At 31.1% G+C, this 22,937-nt stretch overlaps 1 protein-coding gene across 1 annotated transcript in view; it reads right to left on the bottom strand.

Moving 5' to 3' along the window:
* The window catches only part of LOC148950407 (uncharacterized), a 155,885-nt gene extending 133,592 nt beyond the window's left edge, over positions 1 to 22,293 (bottom strand). Inside the window, exon 1 of the mRNA XM_089092387.1 lies at positions 22,192 to 22,293. Within this exon, the coding sequence (XP_088948513.1) occupies positions 22,192 to 22,270 (79 nt within the window). The 5' untranslated portion in view covers positions 22,271 to 22,293. The remainder of the gene's footprint in view (positions 1 to 22,191) is intronic.
* Between the last annotated feature and the right edge of the window lie 644 nt (positions 22,294 to 22,937).

Raw genomic sequence — 22,937 nt, 5'->3', positions numbered from 1 at the left:
AGTGACCGTCCTAAACCCATTTTGCAAATTGAAGTACCCATCCTTTTCACCCACAACTTTACTTTACATCTTTTTTGAATGCTCCAACACCAAGGAATACTTTTCAAAGGCCATTTAAGAAAAAGTTCTTTTCTTAATGTCCTTCCTAAACCCATTTTACAAGTTGAAGTACCCATTCTTTTCACACATAACTTTACTTTACAGCTTTTTGAATGCCCAACACCAAGCAATACTTTTCAAAAGGCTTTTCAGAACAAGTTCTTTTCATAATGTCCATCCTAAACCCATTTTACAAGTTGAAGTTCCCATCCTTTTCACCCAAAACTTTACTTTACAGCTTTTTGAATATTAGCAAGTTTTGCTTAACACTAACAAACATTCTCATCAAAGTAATGATATTTTACCTTAATACTAACATACTTTTACTGAACACACACAAATTCTTCTTAGAAATAATATTTTTCGTCAGTGATAACACTTTTTCTTTTCAAACTAGCAAGCTTTTTGTCAAAGATACCAAATTTTTTAGTAAAGATTACTTTTTTTTGATTGTGATAACAACTTTTTTTGTCAGAACTAGCAAGTTTTGCTAGACACTAACAGACATTCTCATCAAAGTAATGAGATTTTACCTTAATAATAACATACTTTTCATGAACACACACAAAGTTCTCTTAGAAATAATGTTTTTCATCAGTGCTAACACTTTTTCTGTTCGAACTAGCAAATTTTCTACCAAAGATACCAAATTTTTTCTTATAAGTAAAATTTTTTGATTATCATAACAACTTTTCTGTCAGAAGTTGCAAGTTTTGCTTAACACTAACAAACCTTCTCAACAAAGTAACGATATTTTACTTTAATACTAACATACTTTTACTGAACACACACAAATTCCTCTTAGAAATAATATTTTTCGTCAATGATAACACTTTTTCTGTTCGAACTAGCAAATTTTCTGTCAAAGATACCAAATTTTTTCGTAGAAGTAACATTTTTTGATTTTGATACCAACTTTTCTGTCAGAAGTAGCAAGTTTTGCTTAACACTAACAAACATTCTCATCAAAGTTAAGATATTTTACCTTAATAATAACATACTTTTACTGAACACACACAAAGTTATCTAAGAAATAATATTTTTCATCAGTGATAACACTTTTTATGTTCGAACTAGCAAGTTCTCTACCAAAGATACCAAAATTGTTTGTAGAAGTAACATTTTTTGATTGTGATAACAACTTTTCTGTCAGAAGTAGCAAGTTTGGCTTAACACTAACAAACCTTCTCATCAAAGTAATGATATTTTACCTTAATACTGACATACTTTTACTGAACACACACAAATTTCTCTTAGAAATAATATTTTTCGTCAGTGATAACACTTTTTCTGTTCGAACTAGCAAGTTTTCTGTGAAAGATACCAAATGTTTTCTTAGAATTAACATTGTTTTATTTTGATAACAACTTTTCTGTCAGAAGTAGCAAGTTTTGCTTAACACTAACGAACATTCTCATCAAAGTAATGATATTTTACCTTAATACTAGCATACGTTTACTGAACACACACAAATTTCTCTTAGAAATAATATTTTTCATCAATGATAACACTTTTTCTTTTCGAACTAGCAAATTTTCTACCAAAGATACCAAATTTTTTCTTAGAAGTAACATTTTTTTATTGTGATAAAAACTTTTCTGTCAGAAGTAGCAAGTTTTGCTTAACACTAACAAACATTCTCAACAAAGTAATGATATTTCACCTTAATACTAACATACTTTTACTGAACACACACAAATTTCTCTTAGAAATAATATTTTTCGTCAGTGATAACACCTTTTCTGTTCGAATTAGCAAGTTTTCTACCAAAGATACCAAATTTTTTTCGTAAAAGTAACATTTTTGATTGTGATAACAACTTTTCTGTCAGAAGTAGCAAGTTTTGCTTAACACTAACAAACCTTCTCATCAAAGTAACAACATTTTACCTTAATACTGACATACATTTACTGAACACGCACAAATTTCTCTTAGAAATAATATTTTTCATCAGTGATAACAATTTTTCTGTTCGAACTATCAAGTTTTCCACCAAAGATACCAAATTTTTTTCGTAGAAGTAACATTTTTGATTGTGATAGCAACTTTTCTGTCAGAAAGCAAGTTTTACTTAACACTAACAAACCTTCTCATCAGGGTAACGACATTTTACCTTAACACTAACAAACTTTTACTGAACACACACAAAATTCTCTTAGAAATAGTTTTCGTCAGTGATAACACTTTTTCTGTTGGAACGAGCAAGTGTTCTACCAAAGATACAACATTTTTTCCTAGAAGCAAAATTTTTTTATTGTGATAACAACTTTTCTGTCAGAAGTAGCAAGTTTGGCTTAACACTAACAAACCTTCTCATCAAAGTAATGATATTTTACCTTAATACTAACATACTTTTACTGAACACACACAAATTTCTCTTAGAATTAATATTTTTTGTCAGTGAGAACACTTTTTCTGTTCGAACTAGCAAGTTTTCTACCAAAGATATCAAATTTTTTCTTAGAAGTAACATTTTTTGATTGTGATAACAACTTTTCTGTCAGAAGTAGCAAGTTTTGCTTAACACTAACAAACATTCTCATCAAAGTAACGATATTTTACCTTAATACTAACAAACTTTTACTGAACACACACAAATTTCTCTTAGAAATAAAATTTTTCGTCAGTGATGACAATTTTCTGTTCGAACTAGCAAATTTTCTGTCAAATATATCAAATTTTTTCGTAGAAGTAACATTTTTTTATTGTGATAACAACTTTTCAGTCAGAAGTAACAAGTTTTGCTTAACACTAACAAAAATTCTCATCAAAGTAATGATTTTTAACCTTAATACTAACAAACTTTTACTGAACACACACAAATTTCTCTTGGAAATAATATTTTTCATCAGTGATAACACTTTTTCAGTTCGAACTAGCAAGTTTTCTGTCAAAAATACAAAATTTTTTCGTAGAGGTAACATTTTTTGATTGTGATAACAACTTTTCTGTCAGAAGTAGCAAGTTTTGCTTAACACTAACAAACATTCTCATCAAAGTAATGATATTTTACCTTAATACTAACATACTTTTACTGAACACACTCAAATTTCTCTTAGAAATGATATTTTCCGACAGTGATAACACTTTTTCTGTTCGAACTACCAAATTTTCTACCAATGATTTAAAATTTTTTAGTAGAAGTGAAATTTTTTTATCGTGATAACAACTTTTCTGTCAGAAGTAGCTAGTTTTGCTTAACACTAACAAACATTTTCATCAAAGTAATGATATTTTACCTTAATACTAACATACTTTTACTGAACACACACAAATTTATATTAGAAATAATATTTTTCATCAATGATAACACTTTTTCTGTTCGAACTAGCAAGTTTTCAACAAAAGATACCAAATTTTTTCTTAGAAGTAACATTTTTTGATTGTGATAACAACTTTACTGCCAGAAGTATCAAGTTTTGCTTAACACTAACAAACATTCTCATCAAAGTAACGATATTTTACCTTAATACTAACATACTTTTGCTGAACACACAAAAATTTCTCTTAGAAATAATATTTTTCTTCAATGATAACACTTTTTCTGTTCGAACTAGCAAATTTTCTGTCAAAGATACCAAATTTTTTCGTAGAAGTAATAATTTTTGATTGTGATAACAACTTTTCTGTCAGAAGTAGCAAGTTTTGCTTAACACTAACAAACATTCTCATCAAAGTAATGATTTTTTACCTTAATACTAACATACTTTTACTGAACACACCCAAATTTCTCTTAAAAATAATATTTTTCATCAATGATAACACTTTTCTGTTCGAACTAGCAAATTTTCTACCAAAGATACCAAATTTTTTCTTAGAAGTAACATTTTTTGATTGTGATAACATCTTTTCTGTCAGAAGTAGCAAGTTTTGCTTAACTCTAACGAACATTCTCATCAAAGTAATGATATTTTACCTTAATACTAGCATACTTTTACTGAACACACACAAGTTTCTCTTAGAAATAATATTTTTCATCAATGATAACACTTTTTCTGTTCGAACTAGCAAGTGTTCTGCCAAAGATACCAAATTTTTTCTTAGAAGTAACATTTTTTGATTGTGATAACAACTCTTCTGTCAGAAGTAGCAAGTTTTGCTTAACACTAAAAAACATTCTCATCAAAGTAATGATATTTTACCATAAAACTAACATACTTTTACTAAACACACACAAATTTCTCTTAGAAATAATATTTTTCGTCAGTGATAACACCTTTTCTGTTCGAACAAGCAAGTTTTCTACCAAAGATACCAAATTTTTTTCGTAAAAGTAACATTTTTGATTGTGATAACAACTTTTCTGTCAGAAGTAGCAAGTTTTGCTTAACACTAACAAACCTTCTCATCAAAATAACGACATTTTAACTTAATACTAACATACACTTACTGAAAACAAAAAAATTTCTCTTAGAAATAATATTTTTCATTTCTATGTCTGAATATATTTGTTTACATGTCTGGGTTGGTGTTTGGTTAGGTTAGGTTAGCTAAGTTAGGTTAGGTTAGCTAAGTTAGGTTAGGTTAGATATTAAACATTTCTCCGTTTTTAATTTTGTTTTGGTTTGTTTAAATTATCATGAGCGCACATGATAAGCTAACCTAACCTAACTAAAACATGGTACAAAGTCGAAATGGGGAGATTTTCCGGCGAGTATGGTTAGGTTTGGTTAAGATAGATCAAGTTAGGTTAGGTTAGGTTAGGTTAGTCTACGTACGCGCGCGTACGTAGGCTAACCTAACCTAACTTGATCTAGCCTAACCTAACCTAACCATACTCGCCAGACAATCCCCCCATGTCGACTTTGTACCATGCTTTAGTTAGGTTAGGTTAGCTTATCATGAGTGCTCATGATAAGGTAACCTAACCTAACCTAAACATGGAGATATGTTTACTAGCTAACCTAACCTAACCTAACTTAGCTAACCTAACTTAGCTAACCTAACCTAACCAAACACCAACTCAGACATGTGAACAAATAGATTCAGACATAGAAACGAAAAATATTATTTCTAAGAGAACTTTGTGTGTGTTCAGTAAAAGTATGTTAGTATTAAGGTAAAAATTTGTTACTTTGATGAGAAGGTTTGTTAGTGTTAAGCAAAACTTGCTACTTCTGACAGAAAAGTTGCTATCACAATCAAAAATGTTACTTTTACGAAAAAAATTTGGTATCTTAGGTAGAAAACTTGCCAGTTCGAACAGAAAATGTGTTATCACTGACGAAAAATATTATATCTAAGAGAAATTTGTGTGTGTTCAGTAAAAGTATGTTAGTATTAAGGTAAAAAATCATTACTTTGATGAGAATGTTTGTTAGTGTTAAGCAAAACTTGTTACTTCTCACAGAAAAGTTGTTATCACAATAAAAAAATGTTACTTCTAAGAAAAAATTTGGTATCTTTGGTTGAAAACTTGCTAGTTCGAACAGAAAAAGTGTTATCATTGATGAAAAATATTATTTCTAAGAGAAATTTGTGTGTGTTCAGTAAAAGTATGTTAGTATTAAGGTAAAATATCATTACTTCGAAGAGAATGTTTGTTAGTATTAAGGAAAGCTTGCTTCTTCTGACAGAAAAGTTGTTATCACAATAAAAAAAATGGTACTTCTAAGAAAAATTTGTGATCTTTGACAGAAAATTTGTTATTTCATACAGAGAACCATCCGTCACTGACGAAAAGTGTTACTTCTAAAAGAAATTTGAGTGTATTAAGTAAAAGTATGCTAGCATTAAGGAAAAATATCATTACTTTGATGAGAAGGTTTGTTAGTGTTAAGCAAAACTTGCTACTTCTGACAGAAAAGTTGTTATCACAATAAAAAAATGTTACTTCTACGAACAAATTTGGTATATTTGATTGAAAACTTGCTAGTTCGAACAGAAAAAGTGTTATCACTGATGAAAAATATTATTTCTAAGAGAACTTTGTGTGTGTTCAGTTAAAGTATGTTAGTATTTAGGTAAAATTTAGTTATTTTGATGAGAAGGTTTGTTAGTGTTAAGCAAAACTTGCTACTTTTGACAGAAAAGTTGTTATCACAATCAAAAATGTTACTTCTACGAAAAAATTTGGCATATTTGACAGAAAACTTGCTAGTTCGAACAGAAAAAGTGTTATCATTGATGAAAAATATTATTTCTAAGAGAAATTTGTGTGTGTTCAGTAAAAGTATGTTAGTATTAAAGTGAAATATCTTCACTTTGATGAGAATGTTCGTTAGTGTTGAGCAAAACTTGCTACTTCTGACAGAAAAGTTGTTATCACAATCAAAAAATGTTACTTCTATTAAAAAATTTGGTATCTCTGGTAGAAAACTTGCTAGTTCGAACAGAAAAAGTGTTATCACTGATGAAAAATATTATTTCTAAGAGAAATTTGTGTGTGTTCAGTAAAAGTATGTTAGTATTCAGGTAAAATATCATTACTTTGATGAGAATGTTTGTTAGTGTTAAGCAAAACTTGTTACTTCTGACAGAAAAGTTGTTATCACAATAAAAAAATTTTACTTCTACGAAAAAATTTGGTATCTTTGACAGAAAATTTTCTAGTTCGAACAGAAAAAGTGTCGAACAGAAAAAGTGTTATCACTCACGAAAAATATTATTTCTAAGAGAAATTTGTGTGTGTTCAGTAAAAGTTTGTTAGTATTAAGGTAAAATGTCATTACTTTGATGAGAATGTTCGTTAGTGTTAAGCAAAACTTGCTACTTCTGACAGAAAAGTTGTTATCACAATCAAAAAATGGTACTTCTAAGAAAAAATTTGATATCTTTGGTAGAAAACTAGCTAGTTCGAACAGAAAAAGCGTTATCACTGACGAAAAATATTATTTCTAAGAGAAATTTGTGTGTGTTCAGTAAAAGTATGTTAGTATTAAGGTAAAATATCATTACTTTGATGAGAATGTTTGTTAGTGTTAAGCAAAACTTGCTACTTCTGACAGTAAAGTTGTTATCACAAGAAAAAAATTTTACTTCTAAGAAAAAATTTTGTATCTTTGGAAGAAAACTTCCTAGTTCGAACAGAAAAAGTGTTATCATTGATGAAAAATATTATTTCTAAGAGAAATTTGTGTGTGTTCAGTAAAAGTATGTTAGTATTAAGGTAAAATATCATTACTTTGATGAGAATGTTTGTTAGTGTTAAGCAAAACTTGCTACTTCTGACAGAAAAGTTGTTATCACAATCAAAAATGTTACTTCTACAAAAAAATTTGGTATCTTTGGTAGAAAATTTGGTAGTTCGAACAAACAAAGTGTTATCAGTGACGAAAAATTTTATTTCTAAGAGAAATTTGTGTGTGTTCAGTAAAAGTATGTTAGTTTTAAGGTAAAATGTTGTTACTTTGATGAGAAGGTTTGTTAGTGTTAAGCAAAACTTGCTACTTCTGACAGAAAAGTTGTTATCACAATCAAAAATGTTACTTTTACGAAAAAAATTTGGTATCTTTGGTAGAAAACTTGCCAGTTCGAACAGAAAAAGTGTTATCACTGACGAAAAATATTATATCTAAGAGAAATTTGTGTGTGTTCAGTAAAAGTATGTTAGTATTAAAGTAAAATATCATTACTTTGATGAGAATGTTTGTTAGTGTTAAGCAAAACTTGCTACTTCTCACAGAAAAGTTGTTATTACAATAAAAAAATGTTACTTCTAAGAAAAAATTTTGTATCTTTGGTTGAAAACCTGCTAGTTCGAACAGAAAAAGTGTTACCATTGATGAAAAATATTATTTCTAAGAGAAATTTGTGTGTGTTCAGTAAAAGTATGCTAGTATTAAGGTAAAATATCATTACTTCGATGAGAATGTTCGTTAGTGTTAAGCAAAACTTGCTACTTCTGACAGAAAAGTTGTTATCACAATCAAAAAATGTTACTTCTATGAAAATATTTGGTATCTTTGACAGAAAACTTTCTATTTTGAACAGAAAAAGTGTTATCACTGACGAAAAATATTATTTCTAAGAGAAATTTGTGTGTGTTCAGTAAAAGTATGTTAGTATTAAGGTAAAATATCGTTACTTTGATGAGAATGTTTGTTAGTGCTAAGCAAACCTTGTTACTTCTGACAGAAAAGTTGTTATCACAATCAAAAAATTTTACTTCTAAGAAAAAATTTTGTATTTTTGACAGAAAACTTGCTAGTTCGAACAGAAAAATTGTTATCACCTGACGAAAAATATTATTTATAAGAGAAATTTGTGTGTGTTCAGTAAAAGTATGTTAGTATTAAGGCAAAATATCATTAATTTGATGAGAATGTTTGTTAGTGTTAATCAAAACTTGCTACTTCTGACAGAAAAGTTGTTATCACAATAAAAAAATGTTACTTCTAAGAAAAAATTTGATATCTTTGGTAGGAAACTTGCTAGTTCGAACAGAAAAAGTGTTATCACTAACGAAAAATATTATTTCTAAGAGAAATTTTTGTGTGTTCAGTAAAAGTATGTTAGTATTAAGGTAAAATATCATTACTTTGATGAGAATGTTTGTTAGTATTAAGCAAAACTTGCTACTTCTGACAGAAAAATTGTTATCACAGTAAAAAAATGTTACTTCTTAGAAAAAATTTTGTATCTTTGGTAGAAATCTTGCTAGTTCGAACAGAAAAAGTGTTATCATTGATGAAAAATATTATTTCTAAGAGAAATTTGTGTGTGTTCAGTAAAAGTATGTTAGTATTAAGGTAAAATATCATTACTTTGATGGGAATGTTTGTTAGTGTTAAGCAAAACTTGCTACTTCTGACAGAAAAGTTGGTATCACAATCAAAATGTTACTTCTACGAAAAAATTTGGTATCTTTGGTAGAAAATTTGCTAGTTCGAACAAAAAAAGTGTTATCATTGATGAAAAATATTATTTCTAAGAGAAATTTGTGTGTGTTCAGTAAAAGTATGTTAGTATTAAGGTAAAATGTTGTTCCTTTGATGAGAAGGTTTGTTAGTGTTAAGCAAAACTTGCTACTTCTGACAGAAAAGTTGCTATCACAATCAAAAATTTTACTTTTACGAAAAAAATTTGGTATCTTGGGTAGAAAACTTGCTAGTTCGAACAGAAAAAGTGTTATCACTGAAGAAAAATATTATATCTAAGAGAAATTTGTGTGTGTTCAGTAAAAGTATGTTAGTATTAAGGTAAAATATCATTACTTTGATGAGAAGATTTGTTAGTGTTAAGCAAAACTTGCTTCTTCTGAGAGAAAAGTTGTTATTAAAATCTAAAAATGTTACTTAAAATATAAAATTTGGTATCTTTGGCATTAAACTTGCTTCAAAAAGAAAAAGGTTTATCACCGATGAAAAATATTATTTATAAGACAACTTTGTTTGTGTTCAGTTAGAGTACGTTAGTATTAAGGTAAAATTTCGTTACTTTGATGAGAAGGTTTGTTAGTGTTAAGCAAAACTTGCTACTTCTGACAGAAAAGTTGTTATCACAATAAAAAAATGTTATTTCTACGAAAAAATTTGGCATCTTTGACAGAAAATTTGCTATTTCGAACAGAAAAAGTGTTATCATTGACAAAAAATATTATTTCTAAGAGGAATTTGTGTGTGTTCAGTAAAAGTATGTTAGTATTAAATTGAAATATCGTCACTTTGTTGAGAATGTTTGTTAGTGTTGAGCAAAACTTGCTACTTCTGACAGAAAAGTTGTTATCACAATCAAAAAATGTTACTTCTATTAAAAAATTTGGTATCTCTGGTAGAAAAATTGCTAGTTCGAACAGAAAAAGTGTTATCACTGATGAAAAATATTATTTCTAAGAGAAATTTGTGTGTGTTCAGTAAAAGTATGTTAGTATTAAGGTAAAAAATCATTACTGTGATGAGAATGTTTGTTAGTGTTAAGCAAAACTTGTTACTTCTGACAGAAAAGTTGTTATCACAATCAAAAAATGTTACTTCTACGAAAAAATTTGGTATCTTTGACAGAAAATTTTCTAGTTCGAACAGAAAAAGTGTTATCACTGACGAAAAATATTATTTCTAAGAGAAATTTGTGTATGTTCAGTAAAAGTATGTTAGTATTAAGGTAAAATATCATTACTTTGATGAGAATGTTTGTTAGTGTTAAGCAAAACTTGCTACTTCTGACAGTAAAGTTGTTATCACAAGAAAAAAATTTTACTTCTAAGAAAAAATTTTGTATCTTTGGAAGAATACTTCCTAGTTCGAACAGAAAAAGTGTTATCATTGATGAAAAATATTATTTCTAAGAGAAATTTGTGTGTGTTCAGTAAAAGTATGTTAGTATTAAGGTAAAATATCTATTACTTTGATGAGAGTGTCTGTTAGAGTTAAATAAAACTTGCTACTTCTGACAGAAAAGTTGTTATCACAATCAAAAATGTTACTTCTAAAAAAAAATTTTGTATCTTTGGTAGAAAATTTGGTAGTTCGAACAGAAAAAGTGTTATCAGTGACGAAAAATTTTATTTCTAAGAGAAATTTGTGTGTGTTCAGTAAAAGTATGTTAGTATTAAGGTAAAATGTTGTTACTTTGATGAGAAGGTTTGTTAGTGTTAAGCAAAACTTGCTACTTCTGACAGAAAAGTAGTTATCACAATCAAAAATGTTACTTTTACGAAAAAAATTTGGTATCTTAGGTAGAAAACTTGCCAGTTCGAACAGAAAAAGTGTTATCACTGACGAAAAATATTATATCTAAGAGAAATTTGTGTGTGTTCAGTAAAAGTATGTTAGTATTAAAGTAAAAAATCATTACTTTGATGAGAATGTTTGTTAGTGTTAAGCAAAACTTGCTACTTCTGACAGAAAAGTTGTTATCACAATCAAAAAATGTTACTTCTAAGAAAAAATTTGGTATCTTTGGTTGAAAACCTGGTAGTTCGAACAGAAAAAGTGTTATCATTGATGAAAAATATTATTTCTAAGAGAAATTTGTGTGTGTTCAGTAAAAGTATGTTAGTATTAAGGTAAAATATCATTACTTCGATGAGAATGTTCGTTAGTGTTAAGCAAAACTTGCTACTTCTGACAGAAAAGTTGTTATCACAATCAAAAAATTTTAATTCTAAGAAAAAATTTGGTATCTTTGGAAGAAAACGTGCTAGTTTGAACAGAAAAAGTGTTATCACTGACGAACAGTATTATTTCTAAGAGAAACTTGTGTGTGTTCATTAAAAGTATGTTAGTATTAAGGTAAAATATCGTTACTTTGATGAGAAGGTTTGTTAGTGTTAAGCAAACCTTGCTACTTCTGACAGAAAAGTTGTTATCACAATCAAAAAATGTTACTTCTACGAACAAATTTTGTATCTTTGACAGAAAACTTGCTAGTTCGAACAGAAAAATTGTTATCACTGACGAAAAATATTATTTATAAGAGAAATTTGTGTGTGTTCAGTAAAAGTATGTTAGTATTAAGGTAAAATATCATTACTTTGAGGAGAATGTTTGTTAGTGTTAAGCAAAACTTGCTACTTCTGACAGAAAAGTTGTTATCACAATAAAAAAATGTTACTTCTAAGAAAAAATTTGATATCTTTGGTAGGAATCTTGCTAGTTCGAACAGAAAAAGTGTTATCACTAACGAAAAATATTATTTCTAAGAGAAATTTTTGTGTGTTCAGTAAAAGTATGTTAGTATTAAGGTAAAATATCATTACTTTGATGAGAATGTTTGTTAGTATTAAGCAAAACTTGCTACTTCTGACAGAAAAATTGTTATCACAGTAAAAAAATGTTACTTCTTAGAAAAAATTTTGTATCTTTGGTAGAAATCTTGCTAGTTCGAACAGAAAAAGTGTTATCATTGATGAAAAATATTATTTCTAATAAGAAATTTGTGTGTGTTCAGTAAAAGTATGTTAGTATTAAGGTAAAATATCATTACTTTGATGGGAATGTTTGTTAGTGTTAAGCAAAACTTGCTACTTCTGACAGAAAAGTTGGTATCACAATCAAAATGTTACTTCTACGAAAAAATTTGGTATCTTTGGTAGAAAATTTGCTAGTTCGAACAAAAAAAGTGTTATCATTGATGAAAAATATTATTTCTAAGAGAAATTTGTGTGTGTTCAGTAAAAGTATGTTAGTATTAAGGTAAAATGTTTTTACTTTGATGAGAAGGTTTGTTAGTGTTAAGCAAAACTTGCTACTTCTGACAGAAAAGTTGCTATCACAATCAAAAATTTTACTTTTACGAAAAAAATTTGGTATCTTTGGTAGAAAACTTGCTAGTTCGAACAGAAAAAGTGTTATCACTGACGAAAAATATTATATCTAAGAGAAATTTGTGTGTGTTCAGTAAAAGTATGTTAGTATTAAAGTAAAATATCATTATTTTGATGAGAAGGTTTGTTAGTGTTAAGCAAAACTTGCTACTTCTGACAGAAAAGTTGTTATCACAATCAAAAATGTTACTTCTAAGAAAAAATTTGGTATATTTGACATAAAACTTGCTAGTTCGAACAGAAAAAGTGTTATCACTGACGGAAAATATTATTTCTAAGAGAAATTTGTGTTAGTTCAGTAAAACTATGTTAGTATTAAGGTAAAATATCATTACTTTCATGAGAAGGTTTGTTAGTGTTAAGCAAAACTTGCTACTTCTGACAGAAAAGTTGTTATCACAATCAAAAAATATTACTTCTAAGAAAAAATTTTGTATGTTCGGCAGAAAACTTGCTAGTTTGAACAGAAACAGTGTTATCACTGATGAAAAATATCATTTATAAGACAAATTTGTGCGTGGTCAGTAAAAGTATGTTAGTATTAATGTAAAATTTCTTTAATTTAATCAGAAGGTTTATTAGTGTTAAGAAAAATTTTTTACTTCTGACAGAAAAGTTGTTATCACAATAAAAAATTGTTACTTCTAAGAAAAAATTTGGCATCTTTGACAGAAAACTTGCTAGTTGGAACAGAAAAAGCGTTATCATTGACGAAAAATATTATTTCTAAGAGGAATTTGTGTGTGTTCAGTAATAGTATGTTAGTTCTAAGTTGACATTTCATCACTTTCTTGAGAATTTATATTAGTATTAAAAAAAAATTGCTACTTCTGATAGAAAAGTTGTTATCACAATAAAAAAAATGTTACTTCTATGAAAAAATTTGGTATCTTTGGTAGAAAACTTGCTAATTCGAACAGAAAAAGTGTTATCACTGATGAAAAATATTATTTCTAAGAGAAATTTGTGTGTGTTCAGTAAAAGTATGTTAGTATTAAGGTAAAATATCATTACTTTGATGAGAAGGTTTGTTAGTGATAAGCAAAACTTGCTACTTCTGACAGAAAAGTTGTTATCAGAATCAAAAAATGTTACTTCTACGAAAATATTTGGTATCTTTGACAGAAAGCTTGCTAGTTCGAACAGAAAAAGGGTTATCACTGACGAAAAATATTATTTCTAAGAGAAATTTGTGTGTGTTCAGTAAAAGTATGTTAGTATTAAGGTAAAATATCATTAATTTGATGAGAATGTTTGTTAGTGTTAAGCAAAACTTGCTACTATTCAAAAAGCTGTAAAGTAAAGTTGTGGGTGAAAAGGATGGGAACTTCAACTTGTAAAATGGGTTTAGGATGGACATTATGAAAAGAACTTGTTCTGAAATGGCTTTTGAAAAGTATTGCTTGGTGTTGGGCATTCAAAAGGCTGTAAAGTAAAGTTGTGTGTGACGAGGATGGGTACTTCAACTTGTAAAATGGGTTTAGGAAGGACATTAAGAAAAGAAATTGTTCTGAAATGCCCTTTGAAAAGTATTGCTCGGTGTTGGAGCATTCAAAAAAGCTGTAAAGTAAAGTTGTGGGTGAGAAGGATGGGTACTTCAATTTGTAAAATGGGTTTAGGACGGTCACTAAGAAAAAAACTTGTTCTGAAATGCCTTTTGAAAAGTATTACTTGGTGTTGGGGTATTCAAAAAGCTGTAAAGTAAAGTTGTGGGGGAAAAGATTGAGTACTTCAACTTTTACAATGAGTTTAGGAAGGAAATTACGTAAAGAACTTGTTCTGAAAAGACATAATAAAGACATTGAAAAGTATTGCTTGTTGTTGGGGTATGAAAAAAGTCGTAAAGTAAAGTTGTTATGAAAAAGATAACTACTTCAACTTGTAAAATTGGTTTAGGAAGGACATTACGTAAAGAACTTGTTCTGAAATGCCTTTGAAAAGTATTGCTTGATGTTGGGGTGTGCAAAAAGTCGTAAAGTAAAGTTATGGGGAAAGGGATGGGTACTTCAACTTGTAAAATTGGCTTAAGAAGGACATTAAGAAAAGAACTTGTTCTGAAATGCCTTTTGAAAAGTACTGCTTGGTGCTGGGGCATTCAAAAAGCTGTAAAGTAAAGTTTTGTGTGAAAAGGATGGGTACTTCAACTTGTAAAATGGGTTTAGGAAGGACATTAAGAAAAGAAATTGTTCTGAAATGCCCTTTGAAAAGTATTGCTTGGTGTTGGAGCATTCAAAAAGTTGTAAAGTAAATTTATGGGTGAAAATGAAGGGTTCTTCAACTTTTAAAATGGCTTTAGGATGGACATTAAGAAAAGAACTTGTTCTGAAATGCCTTTTGAAAAGTATTGCTTGGTGTTGAGCATTCAAAAAGATGTAAAGTAAAGATGTGTGTGAAAAGGATGGGTACTTCAACTTGTAAAAGGGGTTTAGGATGGAAATTATGAAAAGAACTTGTTCTGAAACGCCCTTTGAAAAGTATTGCTCGGTGTTGGAGCGTTCAAAAAAGCTGTAAAGTAAATTTGCGGGTGAAAAGGATGGGTACTTCAATTTGTAAAATGGATTTAGGACGGTCACTAAGAAAAGAACTTGTTCTGAAATGCCTTTTGAAAAGTATTGCTCGGTGTCGGAGCATTCAAAAAGCTGTAAAGTAAAGTTGTGGGTGAAAAGGATGGGAACTTCAATTTGTAAAATGGGTTTAGGACGGTCACTATGAAAAGAACTGGTTCTGAAATGCCCTTTGAAAAGTATTGCTTGGTGATGGAGCATTCAAAAAGCTGTAAAGTAAAGTTGTGTGTGAAAAGGAATGGTACTGCAACTTGTAAAATGGGTTTAGGAATGAAATTAAGAAAAGAACTTGTTCTGAAATGCCTTTTGAAAAGTATTGCTTGGTGTTGTGGCATTCAAAAAGCTGTAAGGTAAAGTTGTGTGTGAAAAGGATAGGTACTTCAACTTGTAAAATGGGTTTAGGAAAGACATTAAGAAAAGAACTTGTTCTGAAATGCCCTTTTGAAAAGTATTTATTGGTGTTGGAGCATTCAAAAAGCTGTAAAGTAAAGTTGTGTGTGAAACGGATGGGAACTTCAACTTGTAAAATGGGTTTAGGAAGGACATTATGAAAAGAACTTGTTCTGAAATGCCCTTTGAAAAGTATTGCTTGGTGTTTTAGCATTCAAAAAGCTGTAAAGTAAAGTTGTGGGTGAAAAAGATGGGTACTTCAATTTGTAAAATGGGTTTAGGACTGTCACTAAGAAAATAACTTGTTCTGAAATGCCTTTTGAAAAGTATTGCTTGGTGTTGAGCATTCAAAAAGCTGTAAAGTAAAGTTGTGGGTGAAAAGGATGGATACTTCAACTTGTAAAATGGGTTTAGGATGGACATTATGAAAAGAACTTGTTCTGAAATGCCCTTTGAAGAGTATTGCTTGGTGTTGGGCATTCAAAAAGCTGTAAGTAAAGTTGTTTGAGAATTATATGGGTACATCAAAATTTAAACTGGGTTTCGGAATGACTTTAACAAAATTACTTGTTCTAAATACATTTGTAAAGAGTTGGCTGGTTTCGAAGCATTTAAAAAGCAGTAAACTAAAGTTGGGGTTGAAAAAGGATAGGTACTTCAACTTGTAAAATGGGTTTAGGACGGTCACTAAAAAAAGAACTTGTTCTGAAATGCCTTTTGAAAAGTATTGCTTGGTGTTAGAGCATTCAAAAAGCTGTAAAGTATAGTTGTGTGTGTGAATGATTGGTAATTCAACTTTTAAAATGGGTTTAGGAAGGACATTATGAAAAGAAATTGTTCTGAAATGCCCTTTGAAAAGTATTGCTTGGTGTTGGGCATTCAAAAAGCTGTAAAGTAAAGTTGTGTGTGAAAAGGATGGGTACTTCAACTTGTAAAATTGGTTTAGGACGGTCACTAAGAAAAGAACTTGTTCTGAAATGCCTTTCAAAAGTATTGCTTGGTGTTGGACATTCAAAAAGCTGTAAAGTAAAGTTGTGGGTGAAAAGGATGGGTATTTCAATTTACAAAATGGGCTTAGGATGAAATTTGAGATAATAACTTTCTATTCAAAGATAGAATACCGTCATAACAAAATTATAAAAAATGAGGGTCTAAGGGGCCTTGGAGGGAGCGAGGGCCCTCTGGCAATCCGGTGGACATTTGAGGACCGGGGGCTTTGTTCGAGGTTGGGGTAGGGGGATTGAGATCCGTTGGGGTTGGGGTATAGGACCTCACAACACTGTTCAAATGGAACTTGTGTATTAAAACGACCACAGAGTTTTACCCTCAAATCCTCTTTTAAAACATCTTCTAAAATCATCTTTTAAAATGTCACTAACTGTTTCGCCGAAATAATTCCCTAAAATGTCTAAAACGGTTTCGCCCAAATAACCCCTAAACGTAATTTCAGCGTGTTCCTTTTGTTTTTGGCATCCCTGCTTTGTCACTTTTGAAATTACTAAGAAACCCTTTCCCGCGTTAATCTCTTCATCTCTAAGATCAAAACATTCGCCCGGAAACAATTCTCCTGGAAGAACTCCAAAGACATAATTAAACTTTGCCCGGAGACAATTCTCCTTGGAAATACATCAAAGACATTAATAGACTTTGCCCGGAGACATTTCTCGGAAACGTGTTCTCCCTACGGAGGCTATGCCTATATTTGGTGTGGGGTCGGGACTGACAGCACAGGTGTTCTCCCTACATATTTGGTGTAGGTACGGGATCAATAGGGTCATTTCTACTGACACATCCTCTACCTTTTCTAAAACCGCACTGTTCTTCTAAATTTTATCTACAACATCTCCCAGTCGAAAAAGTATCATATTACTAAGTAATTTGCTACCTACAGAGACCAGACTAATGCCTCGATAATTACGACACTCACTCTTATCACCTTTCTAATACAGTGGTTTAATTAAGGTTTTCCTAAAATCATTAGGTACTTTCCTTTATTCAATAATCATATTCATAATCTTCAGTAGCGCATTTCTAACCTCAGAGCCACCATATTTAAGGAACTCATTTACCACACTATCAGCACCTGGAGTGTTATTATTTTTTAATCCTTTTAGTACTGTCGGTAATTCTACCTCGCAAAACAAATCTTCCATTACATCCAAGGTATTACTAACTTTTTAATTTTCCTCAATATCTTTTCCTGTAACTCTATATCAGTTTAGCAAATTCTTAAAATGTTTTGCCCATCTCTTTACCTCTTTCCTTATCACTAATTGTGCCCCCGTTCATGTCTTTAACTGGGACAAGTCTAGATTGACTACTCTCTCTCAATTTATTAGCATGCCAGTACAATAGTTTACTATTATGCCATCTAGCTATCTTCTAGTTCTTCGACAATTTTATCCATGGCCGCCACTTCACACCTTCTTAGTTCATATTTTAATGCTTTCTCCACTTTTTGTACATTCCTTTTGTTTTCATATGATCTATCACTCAGATAATTCTTGTACAAACCCCTTCTTGTCTCTATTAAAAATAAAGCCTTTTCAATAATATTCCTAGCTGCAGTCTTAACTTTTTTCCCTAAAACACCATCAGCAATTGCACAAATTTTTTTCCTAAAATTATACAAACCATCTTCTACATTTTCAAATTTTAAACTCTCAAGTTTAGCATTCAACTATTCCTGGAAAGTTTCTCTCAAATTCTCATCCTGGAGTCTACCAACATCATAACTTCCCGGGAGGTAGTTACCCTTCCGATATTTCAGCTTTAAATTAACCCTAGAGACTACTAGATGGTGATCTTTACGTTTAACATCCATAAAATCACTCCTAAATACCCTAGTATCATGTATTGATCCTGCCAGTCTTCGGTTTACTATAACATGATCAATAAGGTGGGCTGTCTTACCATCACGTGACTACCATGTCAACTTATGGGCCATTTTACGACCAAACATCGTGTCGGTTGTAACTAGATTGTTATACCTACAAAATTGTAAGTCTGTAGCCATTACTGTTTTCTTTTCCTACACCAAATTTACCTAGGCTAGGATACCATCTATCAATATTTCTACCGACCTGGGCGTTAAAATCTCCTAGTAAAAACACCTTATTTTTACCTGGGACCTTGTCTATTTGCTCCTGTAACTATGAGTAAAATTCACCCGAGTCACTAGTATCTCCGTCAGTCGGTTCAACAGGGGCATATACTACTATTACTGATACCCTGAACTTTTAGTCATAAAATGAGCAATTAGTATTCTATTATTAATACCTCCCCAGCCTAAACAAGACCTTAATAAGGGTTGAGATGTCTTATCTCCCCTAGATTGGAGGTGATTAGAAATTATATAAAAAAAAAGTTTTCAACTGAAACTAAAGATCAACATTATAACTTTACACGAATAGAAATTATTACGTATAAATAAAAGAGGTCATAGCAGTATTGTTTCTAAATTAAATTTTAGTCAAAAACGAGCATAGATCATAGGCAGCGCGCTAGCGCTGCCTAAGTAAAGAACGATGTGGGCACAAGGTGTGTTTTTTTTTCCTCCATACCCGGGCACTTCGTATCGAAGGAGTTGTCGTAGAAACTTCGAAAAGTGCTCATTCGATTGGAAATTGGAGTGGCTAGTGCCCTTTTTAATAGTCAAAAGTGATTGGAGTTCAACTAGCCCCCCCCCCCCAAATTTTGTTTAGCGTAGTTGATTTCCAAATAGAAAATATAATTTTGAGGAGGACACTCCCCCAAAGCCCTCAGGGCAAGGGTTTGAAGTTATGCCCTGGGGGCATATAAGGTTTTTAAAGAAGGCGTTGTCGTAGAAACTTCAAAAAAAGCTCATTCGATTCGAAATTCAAAGGGCTAGTGCCCTTTTTAATAGTCGAGTGATTGGAGGGCAACTAGCCCCCCCCCTACCACGCCCCTCATTTTCCCAAACACATCCAATAAAACTTTTGAGATAGGCATTTTGTTCAGCGTAATTGATTTCCAGATAGAAAATACATTTTTTAGGAGGACACTCCCCCATAACCCTCATGGCAAGGATTATAAGTTATGCCCTGGGGGCATATAAGGTTTTTATTGAAATCTTTGTCGAAGAAACTTGAAAAAGAGCTCATTCGATTTGAAATTCAAAGGGCTTGTATCCTTTTTAATAGTCGAAAGTGATTTGAGGGAGACTAACCCCCTTCTCACACCCACCTTTTTCCCAAACACATCCAATCAAAATTTTTTGACAGCCATTTTGGTCAACGTACTTGAAAGTCTTGGAGATTAGGTCTTTAAGAAAGGCAACCCCTCCCCCCAAAACCCTCAGGGCAAGGGATGTAAGTATTGCCCTGGGGGCAAATAAAGTTTTTATTGAAAGCGTTGTCGTAGAAACTTCAAAAGGGCTCTTTCAATTGGAAATTGAAAGGGTTAGGGCCATTTTTAATAGTTGAAAGTAATTGGAGAGCGACTACCACCCCTCTCACATCCACCATTTCCCCAAACACATCCAATCAAAATTTTGAGATAGCCATTTTGTTTAATGTAGTTGAAAGTTCTGGAAATTCGGTCTTAGAGGATGACCCCTAACAGACTCCCTAACAGACTCTAGGGTAAGGGTTGTAATTTATGCCCTGGTGGCATATAAGGTGTTTATAGAAAGCGTTATCGTTTCCAAAAGGGCACATTCGATTGGAAATTGAAAGGCCTAGTGCCCTTTTTCATAGTCGAAAGTGATTGGAAGGCTTGACATTTTTGTAGTAAAGATCGATGTGGGTATAATGTATTATTTTTTGTTGTTGCTGTTTAGACCAGGGCACTTCGTATCGAAGGAGTTGTCGTGGGAACTTCGAAAAGGGCTCATTCGATTGAAAATAGAAAGGGCTGATGCCCTTCTAATAGTCGAAAGTGACTGGAGGGCAACTAATCCCCCTTCCACTCCCACCCTCCCACGCCCATCCTCCCATTTGCCCATTACGTTTAAAAACTAAATGTTGCCTCAAGATTAAATCAAAATGCACTGTGATAATGTTAATTCCCAATAAGGCATCTCAGCAGTATCCCACGAACGACTGAGGGTATTATGTTCAAACTTTTGGGGCTACTTCTGCTGTTAAAATTTAACCAAATCAAAATAGCGTAAGTGTATCCAAGCTATCAAAGAAAGTAAACAGATTTATTTTCCAATGGTATCAAGTTTTCCATTTCAGGTCAACTAGAGGAGGTATGAAACTAAATTAAATACTACTATTGGTGTCCTGATTTTTAAAAGGGCGTATGTTGTTAAAAATTGCTGAAAATTTTTCTCCAGCATACAAATAGCAGGCCAAAGTATAAAGTCTTAAAAAACGAAAAGATTTAAAGTATTATTTTCTTTTTCCGTGAAAAGACTATGTCAATATAAAACGAACAAAAATTAATTAAAAAAACTTTTTCCACAAAATAAGTTTTTCAAAGAAAAGTAAAGAACTCCATTAAACAAAAAATGAGCAAAAATAAAATCAAATAATCTAGCAAGCGTGAAACTACCACAAATCAGCATTGATAAATAAATGAAACCCAAAACGAACAGAAATTACAATAAATAACCGAGTCAACCTTAAAACGGGCAGAAATTAACAAAAGTTGGGCGCAAAACCTCTATGCCTTCCCAAGGCCAGACCATAATTTGCACTTTACTGAAAAAAATACAAATGAATGTGCATTGTCAGTTTAATATACATATACTGATATTTAGTAATCAAAATGTTAATATTATTTGATTTATTAAAGTTATAAAGTAAAAACATTTATATTTTTTTCAGTAAAGTGTAAAATATGTTCTGGCCTTGGGAAGGCATAGGGGTTTTGCGCCCAACTGATGTAAATTTCTGCTCGTTTTGAGTTTGACTCGGTTATTTATTGTAATTTCTGTTCGTTTTGGGTTTCATTTATTTATCGATGCTGATTTGTGGTAGTTTCACGCTTGGTAGATTATTTTATTTTATTTTTGCTCATTTTTTGCTTAATGGAGTTCTTTAGTTTTCTTTGAAAAATTTAGTTTGTGGGAAAAGTTTTATTAATTAATTAATTAAAAAAACAATTCCTATCTAAGCCTATCTAACATATATCAATGAGACTAATACAAATAAATCAACTGGTGATATTTCCCTATGTTTGCAACATTACAGATAACTAGCGCTTTGCTGAAAACACAAAACAATATAGGAGTTTTGGTACTCGTTCAATTTGGTATCACTTCTGCACAATGAGCTCAGTTCAATGATTGATTGTCGTTTTGGATCTGAAAAGGATGTTTCAAGATTATTTTGTAGACAAGTTCGAAGTGTCACTACAGACTTGCTTTAGAATTTGTGTCACAACTTAAAATTCTCCGTTTTATAGAGTAAAATAACTGGATTTCCAGAGTTTATATTACGGTTGATATGTTCTTCATTTCCAGTAATACTAAATGAGACCAAAATGTTACCTGATAAATCAATCCAATATTTTATATGCTGTGAAACAATTTCAAACTTTAAATGTTTCTGCTTAAGTTTTTAAGATAATTTTAATTATATGCTGAAAGTTACTGATATCACAGCTCCTGTAGGACTATGAAAAGCGTTATAGATTAGTTTGCTGTTGTGAGGCTACGTATTTACTTTTGACTCCTAAATTAACATTCTTGTTTTTTATACTTGGCTTTTGTGTTTTCAGTAAAGTGCTAGTTTTCTGTAGTGTTACAAACATACGGAAATATCACCAGTTAATTTATTTGCATTAGTTTTATTGATATATGTTAGATAGGCTGTGAAGTAATAATTTTTGTTCGTTTTAAGTTTCAACTTCGCTCTTTACTTCCCTCAGAAAAACTTTACTTTTCTCTTAATTAATTAGTAAATGTGGCCATACTGGTCACCAGTAACACAAAAGCAGCTCTAGTTCTATCTTTTAACTTACCGTCAACTAGCGACTCAGTAGATTCAAATGGAAATGCATTTACTGCAGCGAACGTAGAGAGAACGAAGAATAGATACATAATGCACGAGATGTGTTCCTGCAATAAAGGAAAACAAGTTGATTAAAGCATAAATTAATAACTATAAATTATTATTAAATATAAATAAACACAAATAAACAAAATGTAATAAACATAAATTGTCAGAGGGAGGGGGTTAAGGTTGGTGTAACAGATCGGAAGTTTATACCTGGACAAAAAAATACATCAATTCTCCAATATAGAAACTTCATTATTCTCCCTGTTAAAGGATGCAAACGCTAGGGATGTATCTCTCCTTAGTATGAACCAGAAGTGGAAAAGAAAAATGAATGAATGGTTTTTATTTCCCATCATAAATAACACAAGGTTACACAACGGAGTATTGAAAAAAAAAGAGAAAAAAAAAGAGAAAAAGAAAACGCAATAAGAGAAACAACAAGACTTCAATAACAATCTATATACAGCATACTAAACTCTTATTCAAACTAGCCTACGACAGCTCGGTACATATCATGATCAGAAGTGAGCGAACGCCGAAATCGGACGATTCGCTCAGTAGCTGCAGTAATCGGGTCCACAACGCTGTAATTTTTCGAAACTCTTGAGTTTCTCTCCCATGGCGGAACACTTAAAAGATACTTTGCATACTTATAGTAAACCCGACGGACTGAGCGCTTATCTGTTTCGGTGAGAAGAGACCAAAATG

This window comes from Artemia sp. Qi Xiang Cuo, chromosome 7, assembly GCF_049724085.1.
Source record: "Artemia sp. Qi Xiang Cuo chromosome 7, ASM4972408v1, whole genome shotgun sequence".
Taxonomy (NCBI): Eukaryota; Metazoa; Arthropoda; class Branchiopoda; order Anostraca; family Artemiidae; genus Artemia; species Artemia sp. Qi Xiang Cuo.
This window is presented reverse-complemented; position numbering and strand designations above follow the sequence as displayed.